The 20,660-nt window shown below is 37.9% G+C and overlaps 1 protein-coding gene across 4 annotated transcripts in view; it reads right to left on the reverse strand.

The window, feature by feature from the left end:
* HDAC11 (histone deacetylase 11) overlaps positions 1-20,660 on the reverse strand; it is a 70,033-nt gene that overhangs the window by 20,910 nt on the left and 28,463 nt on the right. For 3 of the 4 annotated variants that reach the window (XM_073352187.1, XM_073352186.1, XM_073352189.1), the window contains 4 exons: positions 12,240-12,282; positions 8,229-8,305; positions 6,365-6,427; positions 2,375-2,471 (listed from right to left, as the gene is read on the reverse strand). In XM_073352187.1, the coding sequence (XP_073208288.1) occupies positions 2,375-2,471; positions 6,365-6,427; positions 8,229-8,305; positions 12,240-12,282 (280 nt within the window). The remainder of the gene's footprint in view (positions 1-2,374; positions 2,472-6,364; positions 6,428-8,228; positions 8,306-12,239; positions 12,283-20,660) is intronic. The other variant, XM_073352188.1, reaches the window with a different exon arrangement.

Below are 20,660 nucleotides of genomic sequence, written 5' to 3' on the forward strand. Positions count from 1 at the left end.
CAGGAAAGGCAACAGAGCACAGACCGCCACTGTATCCATTCTATGGCCACCTGACCTCCTCCCCAAGTTCCATATCCTCCTCACCCAGATGCCCAAGAACGTGCGGGGGGAGGCTCCAGGCACCCAGCAACTCCACTCCAGAGGATGGCCCAAGCAACAGAAGGCTGTCATTCAAACAGCTTTGATTTGCAGTGTGGCTACAATGAGCAATGTGGCCTTGTCCTTCCCTCCTCCCACACCCCACCCGGGCTACCTTGTCAGTTATCTCACTTTTTTTTTTTAATTAAGAAAGAAAGAAAGAATGCATGGTTTCAAAACAATAATGACTTTGACCACAGCTGGCAAAGGAAATAAAGGGGGGAAGGTGGTTGGCTTACAGGGAATTAAAGTCAACAAAGGAGGCAGGTTTGCATCAAGGAGAGAAACACACAACTGTCACACCGTAGCCTGGCCTGTCATGAAACTGGTTTTCAATGCCTCTGTGATGTGCAGCACGCCTAGCTGTGCTCTTCTAATCGCCATGGTGTCTGGCTGCTCAAAATCAGCCACCAGGCGATTTGCCTCAACCTCCCACCCCGCCATAAACGTCTCCCCCTTACCCTCACAGATATTATGGAGCACACAGCAAGCAGTACTAACAATGGGAATATTGGTTGCACTGAGGTCTAACCTAATCAGCAAACACCGCCAGCGAGCTTTTAAACATCCAAAGGCACATTCTGCCACCATTCTGAACTTGCTCAGCCTATAGTTGAACTGCTCCTTACTGCTGTCCAGGCTACCTGTGTATGGCTTCATGAGCCATGGGAGCAAAGGGTAGGCTGGGTCCCCAAGGATAACTATTGGCATTTCAACATCCTCAATGGTAATTTTATGGTCTGGGAATAAAGTCCCTTCTTGCAGCTGTTCGAACAGCCCAGAGTTCCTAAAGATGCGAGCGTCCTGCACCTTTCCCGGCCATCCCACATTGATGTCGGTGAAACGTCCCTTGTGATCCACCAATGCCTGCAGGACCATTGAGAAGTACCCCTTGCGATTTATGTACTGGTTGGCACGGTGGTCCGGTGCCAAGATAGGGATATGTGTTCCGTCTATCGCCCCACCACAGTTAGGGAACCCCATTGCAGCAAAGCCATCCACTATGACCTGTACATTTCCCAGAGTCACTACCCTTGATAACAGAACGTCAGTGATTGCATTGGCTACTTGGATCACAGCAGCCCCCATAGTAGATTTGCCCACTCCAAATTGATTCCTGACTGACCAGTAGCAGTCAGACATTGCAAGCTCCCGCAGGCTACCGCCACTTGGTTCTCAACTGTCAGGGCAGCTCTCATCCTGGTATTCCTGCGCTTCAGGGCTGGGGGAAAGCAACTCACAAAGTTCCAGGAAAGTAGCCTTATGCATGCAAAAGTTTTGCAGCCACTGGGAATCATCCCATACCTGTAATATTATGCGGTCCCACCAGTCTGTGCTTGTTTGCCGGGCCCAGAATCGGCGTTCCACTGTATTAACCTGCCCCAATCCCGCCATGACGTCCCAATTGCCACATCCCATGCTTTCAGGAATGTCTGTGTCCACGTCCTCCTCACAATCATCCTCGTGCTGGCATCTCCTAACCAGGTTCTGCACATACTGCAGGATAATGTGCGAGGTGTTTACAATGCTCACAACAGCAGCGGTGAGCTGAGCGGGCTCCATGCTTGCCATGCTATGGCATCTGCACAGGTAACCCAGGAAAAAAGGCGCAAAACGATTGTCTGCCAAGTTGCTTTCACTGAGGGAGGAGGGAGGGGAGAATGACGACAACAAAACCACCCGCAACAATGTTTTTGCCCCCATCAGGCATTGGGAGCTTAACCCAGAATTCCAATGGGCAGTGGAGACTGCGGGGACTGTGGGATAGCTACCCACAGTGCACCGCTCCGTGAGTTGATGCTAGCCACAGTATTGAGGATGCACTCCGCCGACTTAATGCACTTTGTGGGGACATACACAATCGACTGTATAAAATAGCTTTCTAAAGATCGACTTCTATAAAATTGACCTTATTTCGTAGTGTAGACATACCTTAAATGACTTCTAACCCTCCGTCTTGACCACTAGGGGTCCAATCTCAGCCAGCCAATGAACCAGAACCAATAACATGTGACTCATGGCTAATCAGAACCATGATAGATTGAAGTTCAAATACTTGCTGCAAGTTTTTGCAAACATCCTCAAAGGGAATTTTCTTACATTAAGTTCATGAATATTTTTGTGTTGCTGTATTTCACATCAGAGTGAGCAGCATTTCAGTGGTGAATGGAGCAACTGTTCTGTGGTAAATACATTTTAAATACTTTAAGATCATGTCAGTTTGAAAAGTACTTACGTTTAGCAAATCCATCCCCCGGATAAATATATCTATTGTACACATCCATAATATAAACCCTATGATCATCCATGAAGTCTCTCTCATGGCCATTTCCCTATAAGAAAATTTCAATAGGTTGATCTTAGCAAGCAAACACAGTATTAAAGAATCTATGAGCATTAAGGAAATTAAGAATACAATGATACAGTGTTTAATGTCTTAGGTACTTTTTCTTGTTTATATCCTTAAAGGTTATTCTGATGTTGTGAATAATAATACTTGCATCTTTATCTGAGGCTCCCCAAGTGCTTCACAAATATTACTGAAATTAGCATTACAATACTCCTTTGCAGATACAGAAGTATTTTCATCTCCACTGTGCAGACAAGAAAACTAAGGAACGGAGCAGCCAATTTGCTCAGTGTCACAAGGAAGTCTGTACCCAAGCCAAGAATAGAAATCAGACCAAGCTCTAGGCTTTAACCACACTATATTCCAGAAGCTTGTCAGCTACTGAGAATATGTAAAATGAGACCAGAGGTTTTTCTGATAATCAATGAAATGTTGAAAAAGTTAATTAACCTTCACGAAAGATTGCAAAAGTAAAATATCAATAAAATGTAATGAGAAACATATTACATTCTACCTTCTACCATTGTAAAGCCAGGAATCTCTCTTGAAATATTGGACTTTGGGGTAGGGGAGAGGAATGGTTAAAGGGAAAATCAGATTCTGATCATCATCTCCTTTTTCCACACCCTTGAATTCATCTGCACTCCTATCAGACAGCATAAAACAATCTCTAATTAGTGGTTCTCAAGATAAAATAGGTTAAATTTTCTCAGAGTCTATGTAAGGAATGAAAGCAAGACGGTAATCAGAATTATTTGATTTCAAAGTATAGGAGTAAATCCATGAAAATAATATTTTCAGTATTTTTGTTGTGTAATTTAACGTTAACTTGATAAAATTCAGTTGCAAAGTTGTATCTCTGCTGTGGTTCCCAGTCCTGAAGACACCCAAGAGAAAAAAAGCCATTACAATGCTAAAACTGGCTAGTACATGTGAAAGGGTGGTGGGGAGTACACGAATGCTCCACTGCATGTTTTTGTGCCACCAATATGGCCTGTTAGAGGTGGCTGAGCATGAACTCTTACTCACTACTTTGCTACTCCCAGGCCCCAAAGAAGAGGGTAGTACAAAGATGGGGCACTAATGACAGTAATGTGCTGGAGTGAGTCAAGTTCCCAAGGCTGATGGGCTCAGTGGGTTCCCTGAGATCTATGGAACTTCCTCATGACACTGGCAGATCTGCACAGTTAGAGGACTCTTGTCTAGTCTGCTACCTCACATACTCCTTCTGCTAAAGAAAGGAAAACTGTGGGAGGGACTGATGTAGCCTGTAATCTACAGATCACTGGCACAACAGCTATAAGGTCAGAGATTTCTTGAGAAGCATTTTAACAAGGAGCCTTGATACCCTTTCAAAGATCCCTTCAGAAATACAAAGTAACTACATTACATAATCTTTGGTCTTGTTTCATGGCCAATTTTAGCATGCAGATAAGAGACATGATGGAAGATAACATTCTTCTAGATCATTACGTTTCATCATAGCAATGAAACTGCCTCAAAAGTGGATTAACACCACATTAAAATATGGTATACATTTCTGATTAAAAGCAGTTTTAGTACATTACCAGCTTTTCTAAAATAAATAATTTTTATTGCTGAACAGTAAAGGTAATCAATCTACAGTATGGACTAATCAGGTTTATAAAACAAATCCACACAAAAAACTTTTTAGCCCTTATTAGGATTTTGCTGAAAATCCTACTACCAGAGATGAGAGCTGCTCTCAGTACACACAGTAAATCATTCCTTCTATAGAAGGGGTGTATGTGTGTGTGTATATAGTGTACTCCATTATCCTGAAGTCAGTCTTCCTATTACAAGCACTGAAGGTCAAACTCATCTCCTGTAAAAGTTGCTGCAATGATTATGAATGCTGAATTAATTATAATTATCTTTAAGAGTCTCTTGTTTCTTATGGGATGCTGAACAATTCTCAACGATTGTTAGGCTGCATCACCGTAGGTAGACGAGAAAATATTTCTACATTCTAGCCACATGATGGAGCTACAACTCAGCTTAAATTTGCAACAGCGAACATTTTATTAAGACACCTTTATCACCACAGTTAAGGAGCATAAAATATAATCAAACACCAGGGTTGTGTAGAGTAATTAATAATCAAACACAGTAAGTGATGATCCCATGATTTTCTATAACCAGTTATTCGGACCACATCTATCTTAATTTTTACTGACTAAATCTGTGGGGAGGTAAATTAGTAGCAATACATGGCACTGCTTTATTGAGGTATCTTTCTAAAGAGTAAGTTAATTACCTCTGGAGGGTTACCCTGGCTGCTGACTGATAGAGTAGGCAATGGTTTTCTTCATTCATCCTTTTTAATTTGGCTTGTCAGATTTCTTATTTTTTTGGCCAGGTCTGTGTTGTCAGCTTCATTCTGAGTTCACAGTACAGTATTTTTAGATTACACTGCATTCCAGGGCCAAGAGTGTCTGCTTTAAAAAGTGAGGCTTTATTTTTCCACATAAAATGAAAACTTATCTTTATCCAAATAGGTGAAGCAAGTGAGAAGATGATGAAGGTTTACTGAGTATTTGGGGGCCAGGAAAAGGGGAAAGGGGAGAGATGCCATTAATCGGGATTATTTTTTTTTAAATCGCTTGACACCCCTAGTTTTAAGTCCAATTGCAGTCAAGGGCCTTAAGCACATACTCAAGAGCATTAATGACTAGGGATGGACTACTGAATTTGGCCTCAAAGAGCATGGAACCACTCCCTGGCTTACCTGAAATAATAATTCTAGAAAAATTGTTTAAAATACAACTGATTTGCAGTGAAAATTCCATTTAAGTTACCACATACAGGGAAAGTGACAGAGTTAGATTTTCAGTATTGCCAACTCTCATGATTTTATTGAAAGTCTTGTGATATTTGGTGTTTTTCTTAAAGGCCCCTAATGATATTTTGAGGCCGGACTCATGTTTTCAAACTCCTGGCAATGGCAACACTGGTATAATTTTCTGAATCCTACTCACTGTACAAAAATACAACTCTCTGGTTTCCCAGTCCTAAGGTTTAGTATGTACTGCTAAACTGATCCTCCAAAGCCAAATCCTGAGTTAATCAATAATTATGGTCTGAAGAAACCTGATCTGTTGGTGGCTGCAGCAGGACACTTAGCTTGGGGTGCAACAAAAAGAACCCCTACTATGGATCTTAACTCAATGGGCTCAAAAGGATTTCTTATTAAAGTTTTGATTTAATGCACTGTAATACAAGAAAGCTAAATGATACATGAAGCTTGAGGAGCAAAAAGAAAAATAAAAAATCTTAGACGCTAATCACAGAGGAACATATTTAGGTAAACAAATTTTTAGAACTAGATAGATGAGGATTAAAAATAGTTTATGCATGAAGAAAAAGCTATAAAACAATCAGAAAACCCGACTGATTTAATTACTAAATATAACCTAGAGAAGATGCACAGTAATCAGCACTGAAGGAATCATCAACCAAACCTGAATCCCAATGGCACTTTGTCAGAAACCAGCACCCTATTGATTAGCAGACAAATGAATAGATAAGAGCAGGCTCTCCAATAACTTACTAAAAAAATTGGGACTATATTTATGTGTCAGTGAACTAAGAAACTATTTCTGTAATTATATAATAATATCAACTTAAGAAATTAAAGGTCAGGTAATTAATTGAGTTATGGTGGGGTGCTTTGCGCCTACTATGCTACACATTTATTTCCTAAATCCTTTCCAATAGAGGTTACCTTTGCATTCTGTAACTTACATTTTTACCATAATACAGTTGTTAGAAAAATTGTATTTTTGAGGATTTCTGCTTTTTGGTAAAACTTTTTTTTTTTTTTTTTTAACAGCTTCGAACATGTGAATCACTCACCTGATGAGCATCCAGATCTATAATAGTGGCCTTAGACACTCCTTCTACTCTTTCAAATAAAAACTGGAATCATGGGTAAGTACAGAGGAAAGAGAAAAAAAAACTACAGTTAGGAATGTAGATGAGAGATTAGAATGGAAGCTTGATACTTGCATGGTACATTTTATTTTTGAACAGAATGTAGTGTATATATTTGTATTCAAATCCGAATGCCCCCTTGAAAGATTTTGGGGGAAGGGATAGCTCAGTGGTTTGAGCATTGGCCTGCTAAACCCAGGATTGTGAGTTCAATCCTTGAGGGGACCATTCAGGGATCGGGGCAAAAATTGGAGATTGGTCCTGCTCTGAGCAGGGGGTTGGACTAGATGACCTCCTGAGGTCCCTTCCAAACCTGATATTCTATGATTCTATTTCTTATTTGATAAAAATTAAGGGCTAGATATTTTTAAAACACTTTATTATGGAAACTTAACAATATGTAAAGGAATAATTACATAAAACACACAGAGGTTTTTTTATGGTTTGAAAACCATTATCTTGAGAAGCTTATGGACTCAATACACAAAGAGAATCCATGCATTTGCATCACATTATATACATGAACTACATTTGTAGTGGGTATTCACCCATGAAAGCTTATGCTCCAATACGTCTGTTAGTCTTTAAGGGGCCACAGGACCCTTTGCCTCTTTTACATTTATAGGCTAGCTTTCAGATTCAAATCTTATAACTGAAAAAAACAAAGTTCCCTCTACTTGTGTTCAGAGCTGAAAGAGGTGGTGCAGGTTATCACATCATCAATGGCTTACATTTCTAAAGGATTGTGTAGGATAAATATATTACCTGGTTTGTGATAATGATGCAGACTGAATGTGCATAAAGAGCATTCCTCTCTCTTTCTAAAAAGTTGGAGAACGTTGTAGTAGGGATCCAACTTTATTTTACAAAGTCACTTTATATACTAGTAGTGGAATTCATTAATTGCTATTCCATATGGCTGAGAAAGCACATTAACGTTTTTAAAAAATTCTTTGAGTCATAATAGTAACTACTGTTAACTACTGGATAGTAAAAAATGTCTTTAGTACTTGTACAAATTATGGAAGAGTTATAATTTCCAATTTGCATTGGAATAGTTGGGAGCCCCAGGGCAGATTAAGGGATTTTGCAAATCAGTAAACTAACATACAAAAAAAGTTAGGGCACTTCACCATATAGTGTACTATATTTGTTTATATCTTAACATTTTAATTATTTCGGGTAGTATTTTATAGCATGCTATCAAATATATTGTGATATACTTTGTTTATAGAACATACCATACTAAATATAATCAAGTATTTCAAACTCTTTCCCCTCCCTTGTAAGATCATTTTCGAAGACTTAACATTTTTTATCTAGGAAGACAAAATGCATTAAGGGTAAGATCCTGAGGGCGGATACCTGTGCCCGTGCAAACTTAGGTAGAAATCAGTGGAGCCCCACGTGGGTGTCAAGTTTGCCAACTGCAGAACCAGGACAGTTCCCACTGAACATTTAAAGACAATTAATCTATGATACTTTTAAAAGTATTTTTATTTTAAAGAAAGAATTGTAACAAAATGGTATTAAGTCATATTTACCTGCAGTAATCTGATTCTGCAGCCTTCTCCACACAATTATTGCCCCCATCAGTGACAGTTATGCATGCATAAATGCTGCAGCATCAGTCCCTAGACTACTTTAATACTGATCCCTGTCTACAGACTGTTTTGTTTACTCCTGTTTATTAAGATGTAAGTTAGACTACTGATTTAAGAAATTTATGTTGATAATATTTTCATTTGTACAAACAGTAAGAGAAAATTATTTTTAAATGTTCTACCTTAATAGCCAGTGTGATATCAGCATATGCACAAAATCCTCCACCTTTATCACTTGAACAGTGATGGAAGCCACCACCTAAATGTAAAAATGTAACTTTAAAGAAATACTAGGCTAAAAAGCTAGATACTATGGAAAACACTGTCACTGCAAAATGTAAGGTCAGTGTTTGTTTACTTAAGCAATGACCATCACGTTTTTAAATTGAAAAAAGCATCGAAAACCCCTAACCCATTGTCCTGGTAGCATATCACATTCAGTGTCACCCCTTCATGTTTTATATATTTGGCCTATCAGGTCCCAAGAGAAAGAAGCACTATGTGTCCCAATCTGAAGTGATCTGGCCCGAGAACCTGGAAATCTTGCAACCATATGAAGAACTAGGCTCAAAGGAGATTATACACTACATTAGAACCCATGACTTTGTGGTAAGGCACTTTGCATCCATGGCCCACCCACCCGGAGCCATGTGCTCTAGTTTAGAGTAAAGCAGGAGGCCAATTCAACTCATCAAATTGCAAAGGGTAAACCTACTTGAAGCAGCAACCAGGGCAACAGGCATGCTAGAATACTACCTTCTTCTACCACAGTAATAACCTAATGAATTATCTACGGGGGGGGAGGGGGAATGAAAACCCCCACAATGTACCCAATTAACTTGTGCGGTTGTGCGATGGGATGGGCAAGTCCTTCTCAATCTGAAAGTCATGGGTCAGCAACAGCCTAAAACAAGAACTGTCACTGACTGTCAGTCAGCGCAGTCAATGTACCCATGTACTTCCTTCATCCATGGGACATTAAATTGTAGGATAGATACAAAATATTGTGTTGAATCAACACTAAGATCAGGAATGGATCTTAAGAGTTACTCTTTAAAATCATATATACCAAACATTCACCATATAGCACTAATTATTTTTAATCACAAATACAATGCATTTTATGTAAAAATCCTTAACACTTTACTGATAAACATGCTACATATATCTGACCCATATAACTGACAAACATAATTTCATTTGAATTTCCACAGAGCATGTCTGCCTTTGTTTTTTTCATACTGGATGTTTACTCTGTAGACTAGAGGATTATACTAAGAAACAATAGAAAGATGTGTCCAGAAGAATGAAAGAGGTAATATTTTATATTTGCACATAACAAATTTGTTTTTTTTTCTCTCTCTCTCTGGAAGTATAAATTTGCTCAGATTCTTCTTTTTATATGACATGATGGCTGCCCAAACACTCACTACGTGGGAGTCACCATCTTTAGAAATGTCACAGAAATGTAAAAAAAGGTGGGGAAAAATCTAACATCTGTGACCCCTGTGAAATCCAAAAGCTAATTATAACCCTGACTATTCCTTCTACAGTCACTGACCTTCCTCCTTTTGCCCTATTATTGGGAAAGGTTAGAAAGAAGGCCAGATTTATTTCCACTATACCCTTTATAATTTATTATTACTACAATTAAGTCTCTTTTTAAATGAAGTAATCTCAGTCATTCCACTTGACCTACTAGAAAACACCAAACAAATGGTTAAAAATACAACAAATTCAAACCTACTGTAACTAAGCTCTCACTACAACATGATACGTTTCAAAGATTTCTGTGGCTGGGAGAGACCAAAGATTCTTTGATTAAAGAAATGGATATTTCTGACTTCAGTGTAGTGCATCTCTTTCTGGAGTGCTCTTTTTTCTTCTGTGACAAAATTATTGCACATCTATTTAGCAAAATAGTGTAGTTAGGGTACCCTTGCTATTTATTTACCTCATGATAGGATTTGCATGCAAATGTGCTGATAATTGATGGTTAGCAATGTAATGTATGTGCCCATAAAAAACATGTTGCATTTCTCAAATCATTAACTTTTATTTTTTCACATTGTAGATTCACCAAATGCATTAAATATTTCAGTTTTGTAGTGAAACAGAAATGGACATTGACAAAACAGAACAATGAAGTCCTGCAGTTGAGTTAAATGCGATATGGTCTCTGTTTATTTGGGATGCTGAAGGGAAACTGCATTGCGGCAAGTTATGGAAATAAAAGAACTTTGAATCATGCTACAGTCAGAACGAATCTCTCAACAATTCTAATCTAGCATCATTTAAGTGTATATTAAATGTCAATAATTTATAGGTTGGAACACTGAACTTCTGTACAGGAATCTCTATATGTGAGTAAAAGGAATTTTCCTACAGCCCAGTAAGATTCCTCCAAAAAACCTGTGTTCTCCAAATGAGATGGGAAGAAACATTAAGGTAAAGTGAAAACTCTGAATTTATTCTTCAAGAGATTAAGTTTTAAATGTTTTTCCACTTTATTTTTGTCTTCTTCTGAAGCCTTCTTTACTGGCTACTGCTGGAGGCAGGATGCCAAACTAGACTGTCAGTGGTCTCTATGTTCCTCTAAAATTTACAGATACTGTACATTAGTTGTACAACAAGGGTACAGTGAAATTGCTAACTTGGTTATTCAGAAGTGCCATATTGTATTGTTGTTCTTAATTTGGCAAGTATGGATACAAACTATGTCTACAATGATTATCTTGCAATATAGGATGAGGAACAGAGCACTAGAAGCAAATAACATTTTCTTATTCATAGCGTTTATGCCCATAATTAAGATCCTCTATGTTCCCAGCAAATATTTCATCTGAGTAAGTTTCAAACAATTTTATTTTCTCACAAAAAGTACCGTATCTTTTAAATCTTACTTTTTTGGGGAAAATTAATATATAATTTAAGTAATTAACAACAAATCATTTGTGAAACTTCTATTAAAATTTTATTACCTGAACATATCTTTTTAAAATCACAGTCATCTTTGTCTGTAAACTAGGGATGGAATTTGCCTATGTGCAGAGGGCCAGATTGCCTATGCATGACTTAAGTCCCTATCTACCTATCTTAGGTACTTATATGTCCCCCATTACTGTAGTATCTGAATGCCTTACAGTCTTTAATAAGATTATCTCCTCACAAAACCCCTGTGAGGTTGGAGAATGCTATTATCTCCATTTGCAGAGGGGAAATGGAGGCACAGAGAAACTAAGTGCCCAAGGTTTTACACAATGTCATCAGTGGCCCAAGGTCTTCTATGACCCCAGTCAGTACTAATACTACTGGACCATCCTTCCTCTCCAAAATAGTGACTTAAGAGGTGCACAGGCCATGTGTTGACCTTGGAGTGAATTTCACACTAGGTGTTTATTTAATAAGCAACTGTAAAACTTCCATGGTGCGCTTAACACAGGATAATGATGACAGTGAATGATATAAAACCAAATTCAAGGTAATTAGAGATTTGATTATTATATGGCATTTGAAAAATTATTCTGGTAATAAATATGGATTTTCTTTAGGTTTTGAATTTTGTTATGATTTCAGTTGATAACATATACATAAAACATACTATATTTCATTGTATATTGCTATTGAGGCCGTATTTGATGTTACATGTCTGATATTTTAAAAATACGATTTAATGAAAATTTAAAAACCGATTGCAATAAATCATGTAATTTTTCTTCCAAATCCCATTTTTTCCTCCCTAATTTCCTAGATGTCTCATTCCAAGAGCTTCTGTTGCTTCAATCACTGTATCCTAGAGTTGAAAACTTACTGATATTGTCTACCTTTATTTAGTTAATAACAAAACTATTAGGATTTATGCCCACAAATTAGCGTTCCATTGTTTGTTCTCTTTTCTTAGAAGAATCTGATTGTTTTGTTTAATCACAAAACAGCAATATGGATTATAGTAGACTACAAAACTAAGATTCTCTTCTCTAAAATTAATTTTCTTCTCAAATTCATCTCTAAAAGTTATTCTTCTCTTCTCTGAAATTCTAAAATTAACATAACCTCTCTAAAATTAACTTTGGACATTTACATTTGAGGTAGGTTTGGCTGTTATAAACAGTATACAGGTCACGTTGAGAGGAAATAAATTATTTTTAGAGTAGTTGGTAAAACTTCATTTGCTTAATTACATTTGTACTTACCCACATTGATTGCCCAGCCTCTGTCAACAGCAAGCTTTCCTGCCTTTAAGAAAAAAGCAATAAGAATTTCAGGAATGTGTAAACTATGGCATTTAGGTTTTGATCCTGTACCCCCCCCCTTAGGCATTTCTAAGGTCTCTAGAGATGTTCATTAAAGTCAATGGAAGTTTTACCCGAGCAAGGCATGCTGGAAGAGACCCTTTAACATGACGTCTATATTTCATTTTCTTGAGATTGTGCATCTAAAATTAACTTTGCTATGCAGAGATGAACACGGACCACTAGTAGCCAAACTGAAAAAGTGCAGAAAAAATTGTTCAAATTGGTAAAACTTCCAACGTAACAGTAGGAGTAAGAATAAATAGTGTTCAATCCTTTTTGTATCATTCCAGTTTATATAACAATCCTCCCAACAACACATGTAGAAGCTCTAAATAACTACAAACATATTGATACACTTAAGGTTTCCAGTGAGAAAACCTGCAATATGCAAAGCGTCCTGGGATTTTTTACAAAGTAACATTTACAATGTTGAGCGTCATCAATCCTTTTCCTCAGATACCTGGGAAATGGTGACCATTGCTCTTTTGCATACCCAAATGTCATTCAAAGAAGGGGAAGAATCAACAAAGAAAGGGCACACTATGCTGGAATTAGGAAATTTGAACTTTTAAAAGAAAAATGTGAAATATTATGAGCAAGGAGCAGACAGTCTTAAAGGAGCATTTCTGCTTCTGAAGGCAGACATTATTTTCTTTCACTACACTGATGAGTGATAAATTATAGGTACTTCAAGTGTCAAATATTTTTAAAGGGCATATTACAATTTCTAATAAAATAAAATTATTTCCCCAAAATGATGGAATGAAAATTGCATTTGCAAGGGGAACTGGAAAGCTTCAAAGTGAGACAAGGAACTCTTCCATCAGTAAAATTGGTCCTTGGATACCTCCAGAAAATTACTTAATATTTAAGAAATCAGTGGGCGGGGGGGCCATTTTACTACCCAAACACTGCCAATTTATCCAGATTAGATCTTGAGGAGGAATTACTGAAGGGAAGGACCCACAAGTCACAGTGCTTCTCCACTACCTCCTCATTCAGTGCATTTCCCAGGTATTTCTCAAGAAAAAAAAAAGATCCCTACAAAGTCAAAAACCATCACAGACTGCAAGAAGGACTAATGAAGGAGTAGTAACCCTGATGATAACACTAGTGACCGCACTGGTAGCAACAGAAGGCACATATTTTCTATTTCTGAATTCTTAAGAGCATATGTATCAGAGGGGTATCCGTGTTAGTCTGGATCTGTAAAAGCGGCAAAGAGTCCTGTGGCATCTTATAGACTAACAGACGCATTGGAGCATAAGCTTTCATGGGTGAATACCCACTTCGACAGATGCATGGACAGAGCACATGGACAGTTGAGGCCTTTATTTAGTGCTCGACGCAGGCAGACACTATGCTTTTTAGAATTGGAATGATATTTCTATGATGAGAGCTAGAGAAGGCTTGGAACATAGTGTAATGGAAATCATGACCAAAAATGGCCACTATTGTTATTTATTATTTGTATTACAGTAGCAGTAAGAGCCCCACTATGCTAGGCATTATACAAACACAACAGTCCCAGCCCCAAGAGCTTGCAAAGAGAGCAAAGCTCTTCCAGATAGCCATATTTATGAATACCGAATAGACCATTTATGAAATGACATCAGAACTGTCTATCGTGATTCACATCACACAGCAGAGATCAGTGCAAGGTTCCCAGGTAGTGCTGCAGGACTAGCCAGAGGCAGTGACAGAGAGCCACTATAGCACTCAGAGGAAACCCATTACTAGGGAAATAAAAAGAGTTTTAAGCAGCATGGCAAGGGCCCTCTGACACTCCTGGGCCAAGATAATTATTTTTCTTTCCCTCCTCCCCACTGTAACACAAATGCTGAAAAACTACAGGTCAAATTCTATCCTCAACTATCCCTATGCCTTCCCATTGTAACCAACAAGGTTGCATGGATGTACCTGAGGCAGAATTTCACCCTATTTGTCACTGACCAATTTGCAGGTCACTATATTCAAGTTGCTTATTTTAGACTTGAATGGCATCGTATAAAGAGGAAACTAAAGTCCACATACAGTTAAGTCTTCACTTTCACACACTGGTCTACATTTGCCTTTTCCACTTTGGGCACTGGAAATAAATACTAAAGAAGTTACACTTGTTTCTACCTCAGCTGCTTTTATCCATATTAATAAAAGGACACATCTCATCAGGATCCCAAAATTTGGACAATGACTTTATCACTTTCCCTCTGCACTCCTTGTTAAGCAATCTTTTATGAATAATGTAAGTAAGGATAATATTCCAGATAGTATGCCTACTTTTTCCACTTTTCAAGGCAGCTTTGGGCTGTCCAACAGCATTAGAAACTGTTACACCAATACATTTAAGCTCAAATTTATTCTTCTTCAATCTTTAAGAAAAACACAGTGAAAGTAGGATATAGTTAAAGTGTAATGGAAAAAGGAAATAGAAGTTGAAGACCAGAGAGGAGAAGGAAAGTTATTGGGAGAACACGGTCAAAAAAGGTCAAGATATTTTTTGATGTTAAAAAGAAAGGCAGACCTCACACCCTATGATATCAAAACTAGGGCTGCTGATTAATCGCAGTTAACTCACACGATTAAATCAAAAAAATTAATTGCAATTAATCGCACTGTTAAACCATAGAATACCAATTGAAATGTATTAAATATTTTTAGATGTTTTTCTACATTTTCAAATATATTGATTTCTATTACAACACTGAATACAAAGGTACAGTGATCATTTTATATTATTTTTATTACAAATATTAGCACTGTAAAATGATAAACAAAAGAAATAGTATTTTCTAGTTCAACTAATACAAGTACTGTAATGCAATCTCTTTATCGTGAAAGCGTAACTTAGAAATGTAGATTTTTTTTGTTACATACTACACTCAAAAACAAAACAATGTAAAACTTTAGCACCTAACAAGTCACTCAGTCCTACTTCTTGTTCAGCCAATCGCTAAGACAAACAACTTTGATTACATTTACAGGAGATACTGCTGCCTGCTTCTTATTTACAATGTCACCTGAAAGTGAGAATAGGCGTTCACATGGCACATTTGTAGCCGGAGTTGCAAGGTATTTACGTGCCAGATATGTTAAACATTCGTATGCCCCTTCATGCTTCGGCCACCATTCCAGAGGACATGCTTCCACGCTGATGATGCTCGTTAAAAAAATAATGTGTTAATTAAATTTGTGACTGAACTCCTTGGGGGAGAATTGCATGTCTCCTGTTCTGTTTTACCCGCATTCTGCCATATATTTCATGTTATAGCAGTCTCGAATGATGACCCAGCACATGTTCATTTTAAGAACACTTTCACAGCAGATTTGACAAAACACAAAGAAGGTACCAATGTGATATTTCTACAAATAACTACAGCGCTCGACCCAAGGTTTAAGAATCTGAAGTGCCTTCCAAAATCTGATAGTTATCAAGCAGAACCCATCATTAGTAGGACATATGTTCTCTGGAATGGTGGTTGAAGCATGAAGGGACATATGAATCTTTAGCCCATCTGGCACGTAAATAACTTGTGACACCAGCTACAACAGTGCCATGCGAACGCCTGTTCTCACTTTCAGGTGACATTGAAAACAAGAAACGGGCAGTTTTATCTCCCGCACACTGTAACCAACTTGTTTGCCTGAGTGACTGGCTGAAGTAGGACTGAGTGGACTTGTAGGCTCTAAAGTTTTACATTGTTTTATTTTTTTGTACATAATTCTACATTTGTAAGTTCAACTTTCATGATAAAGAGATTTCACTACAGTACTTGCATTAGGTGATTTGAAAAATACTATTTTTTTCTTTTTACAGGGCAAATATATATAAAGTGAGCACTATACACTTTGTATTCTGGGTTGTAACTGAAATTAATATATTTGAAAATGAGAAAACATCCAAAAACATTTAAATAAATGGTATTCTATTATTGTTTAACAGCACGATTAATCATGTAATTAATTGCGATTAATTTTTTTAATAGCTTGACAGCCCTAATCAAAACCCAACAACTTGTAGCAGTACAAAAGTGTGGAGAGTACCACTGGCCCCAGCACTGCCTAGGTGACTTGGTAGTAGAAGCTGTCCATCCTATTCCACAACCCACAGCAGAGAGCAGAGGGAAATGGGACCTTTATTTTCAGGATGGGTGTAATCTCCACAGGAGAATCAGGACCTCTTCTGCCACTTTTTCACCTCTGTTAGAAATTTATGTAAAATCTTTCTCCTTTGCTAAATTTCCCAGTTTGCTACTTGATTTCATGATCTATTAATGTTATTTAATTCTCATCTTCACCACCACGTTAGCAACGCTGCTGCCAAATGTATGTGTACGTATATAGGTACCTATTTTAAACTGGTCAGAGTATTTTGTGTCATTATGAAAATGTAAGTCACATCAGAAAGGCTAAGCAATTATGCTGTTTAACTTGAAGTCTTGAAAATCATCAAACAGTTTTTGCAACACATTTGAGCATGATTATGTAGAGAACAGATTCAAACTTTACAAAATGCTTTAGATGGTTAATACCAATGACTGTAAGCAAATGAATCTTTCACAAAGACAATTAATTAAGATGCCATTCTGTGCTTAAAATTAATTAAGTCATATTGTCAAAAGTGATTTCTGAATGTTCACAGTAGACAATCATTCACGTTAAATTGTTGTCTGAGCCCACCCACCAGCTATCCATTCTACTTCTTTCCTGAATACCTCTAGATGACTGATTCCAACAACTGGCAGGAAACTGGAGATTCTTGACAAACAAAGGTGATATTTCATTTGCAGAATTAGGGAAAGCAATTTATACAGTTTACAGCACTAGTGAGCAGAAATTTTAACAAGGGAAGGCAATTAATTTTTTTCATGTTTATAGAGTGCTTGAAAAGATAGCGTTATATAAGTGCCAAATAGTATTATCATTAGTCCCTGTACTGGACATAACATTTTGAGCATTAACCTGGGAAGAAAAACATGAAAATTTTGTGAATAAATGCTAAACAATACTGAAAATAAGAATTCAAACACTATTTAGATTTATCTTATTAAATAAGCATGTGTGTAGAAAATTATAGTGCTTCCCCCCAATCATCTATACTTCATCTAAATAATAGGGTAGTTATAATGTCACTAGTTCTGCCTTCCTGTGATGGAATTTTTACAAAAAGGATACTGGCAACTACCCTAAAAATTAAAAACGGGAATAATTCTGATTATAATATTATTTGTATTGCAGTCGCATCTAGGGGCCACAACCAAGATCAGAGCCCCATTGTGCAAGACACTCTTACAAACATAACGAGATACTGTCTCTGCCCTGAAGATTTTACAAATCCATGGCCCCAATCCTGCAATAATTTACACACATGCTTAACTTTAAGTACTGTCAGCAGGCCTGCTGAGCTCAACAAGTATAAAGTTAAAGCATGTGTGTACGTTTTGGCAGGATTGGGAGTAAACTGGAAAGACAAAGAAAGGATGGGAGTAGAAGCAGAGGCACAGAGAGGTAAAGCGACTTACCCAAACAGACAGCAGGTCACTGGCAGAACAGTGCCATGGGTAATATTGCTTACATTTTTTTTTAAACTTAAATTGGCTAAAAAAAAAGAAGTTAAGTGTAAGGCAGTTCAAAGTCTACCTTGACTTGACAGGGAAAGCATTCTGACTTCAATGTGAGAACTCTTGGATGAGGCTGAGTGGATCAAAAGACAGGTAATGGGGATATAGAGTTTCCCATCTCTAGGCCGCTGGGTCAAATCCAGCCCAGGTTAGAAACCAAAAAAGGTAAATACCCATCTTGAGGCTGTTTATCATTAGAATACGTAATTTTATCATTTTCTGAAATTCCTTCAGTTACAGTTACTGCATTTGCAATGCAGACTCTAAAAATACATGGTGCCCTGTGCAGCCTGAACACTATGTCGTTATCGAATTCTAAGAACACTACAGATTTTTCCCTCTGGCAAATGCTAATTTGAAGTATTTTTTCAACAGTAATTAATTAATAATACATTCACAATTAAATATTAATGACAAACTCCTCTGGGAACCTAACCAGGTTCATTAACATCAAAGAGAGCTTTCCCTGCGACAGCTGTGGTAATTTCTTCTTGAGTATCTATTAATGACACAAACATTTCTTTAGAGCTATGAGCCAAATTTTGCCCTAGGTTACATGTGCACAGGTCCCACTCACGTTCATTGGCACTATGTACATGCCTTTCAGGGATGTAAAGGGAGAATTTGGCCTTGTGTCCCATATTACGTCAAAAAGTCCAGTCTAAAGACACCACACTCTAGAAAACCAAGCAAGTCCTTTCCACAGCGCTAGTAGTTATGTTCCTTCACACCAGGAATGCTTCTTGACATACAACAATATGCTGCTATTCTTAAAACATGCATAAATCTGAACAAACACTTAATATAGCTTACTGCAAGCCCACTGTTTGCTGTAAGCCTTGACAGACAATTGTGCCACATAAACAAAAAACACATGGGACAAGATACATTACTCTATGAATTTTAAATTTTAGCGGACACACAATTTTTATAGTGCAGTCTCCTTTCTTATGGTACTATCAACCCTTCTTTTGGGTATACAGCATCTTCCAAAGCTAGTAATTTTAATTAATTTTAAAGTTTTTAATTTTATTTACTTCTTGAACAAAGTGTGAAATTAATTTCCTATTTTGCTTTAAATAATACCCTCTTACCGCTTTTAGCAGGGGAGAACCATGACTGGATAGTGGGGAATGGGAGAAGCCCAAAATGCATGCCTGGCAGGAAGAGAAGCTCTGCCACCCCCCAAATGGCAGTTCTCTGCTTAGCTGTTGGCTTGGCAAATGGGTATGGAGGCAGCTGATTGGCTGCTGGGTGCCCCCTCCTATTTAAACTACACTAGGATTTTCAAAAGCCTCTACTCTCTGGTCAGTTATCCCGCCCTCTGTCCACTTAGTTGTAGATAAGGAGTTGTCCTGCTTATGATGTTACGGGTCAGACGGATTGCCTGTTTTTATGGATCAGAAAGGAATTTTTCCCATTGGGCCAGAGTGGCTTGGGGTCTGGTGACTTTTTTGCCTTCCTTGCAGCCTCTCGGAGGCTCAGTTGGGATAGAAACGACAGGATTTGAGGTTCATATAATGCTGTTAAGATTACTGATTCATCACCTCTTGCAGCCAGTGTCCAGCATGGGTAAAGGCTAAAAGGGCCAGCTTTCAGTTGTAAACAAGACCCAGGATTGCACACTTGGACCATGCGCCCACTGGGGTAAGGAGGAAGGACGACCTTGGGATCTAGGCAGACTGAGGTTCCCCCTGCCCAGTCTTGGGGCCTCTGTTACTCCACCCCTCCTTAAGCTTTTATGTGTTATTTGCTTCTTCAATTAATCTTTTATATGATTCACCAACGGAAGAATTTGAAAAAAAATGTATCTTGCTTTTAGTGTACAGCCTGATTGCTGCGAAGTGCCTTTTATCCCACTGATAGACAATTAACATAGATAACCTCTCAGTTTTGTGAAAATACTGCTGCTGCCTTACACTTCCCCTAAAGCTTCCCAGCCTCCTCCACCTTTCATATCAGCTAGTGAGTTGCAATAGATCTTTTATTCTAATTTCTAGTGCTGAAAGAAAAAGAAGTACACTGCTGAACCTCAAGACAATGCACTTCTATAGCTAACCCTAACATAATTCAGGAATGGCAATGTGGGATTCTGTACCATTCTGTGGATCTTCATTGTAACAGCTAGTTTGGGAAAGGCAGGGGAGGGTGAAAATGCAGGAGATGCAGTGAAAATCTGCTACCACATCAACTGTAAACTTAGATAAAATCATTTATGGTCAACTTATAAACTCGCTGCTACAGTCTGTTCCTGCGAAAAGAGATAGGGAACACCACTATGGTCTTGAAGCACTGTGGCTTGCTTTCTGAAATGTGCTTCTACTCTGACAAATATCATAGGAGTTCGATGGTTGTTGCCTCTCTGATTTCAGTATCAAAATGTGTTCAGTTTTCAATGAAAAAGATGGTTTTTCCCAACTACTAGCCCTGCAAACTCAGCCTTAGCTCAGAGTCTCAAGTGGGTTTTTTCCATCTGGCATATCACCATCTGTAATAAAGGTTCTGTAGGACAAATTAAGCCCTCAGTGACACCTGTGCAACTCCACTGCCTGCAGTGAGGAAGAACAGATGTAACTAATTGGAACTTGGAAAACAATTCTCTTATGATTAAACAGAATACAGCTCACTCCATTTTAGCTGTGCACCCACTATAGTGCTCACAGCAGTAAAACCTTATTTTAATCATTAAAATGAGCAG

The sequence above is a fragment of the Lepidochelys kempii genome, chromosome 7 (assembly GCF_965140285.1).
Source record: "Lepidochelys kempii isolate rLepKem1 chromosome 7, rLepKem1.hap1, whole genome shotgun sequence".
Lineage (NCBI taxonomy): Eukaryota > Metazoa > Chordata > Testudines > Cheloniidae > Lepidochelys > Lepidochelys kempii.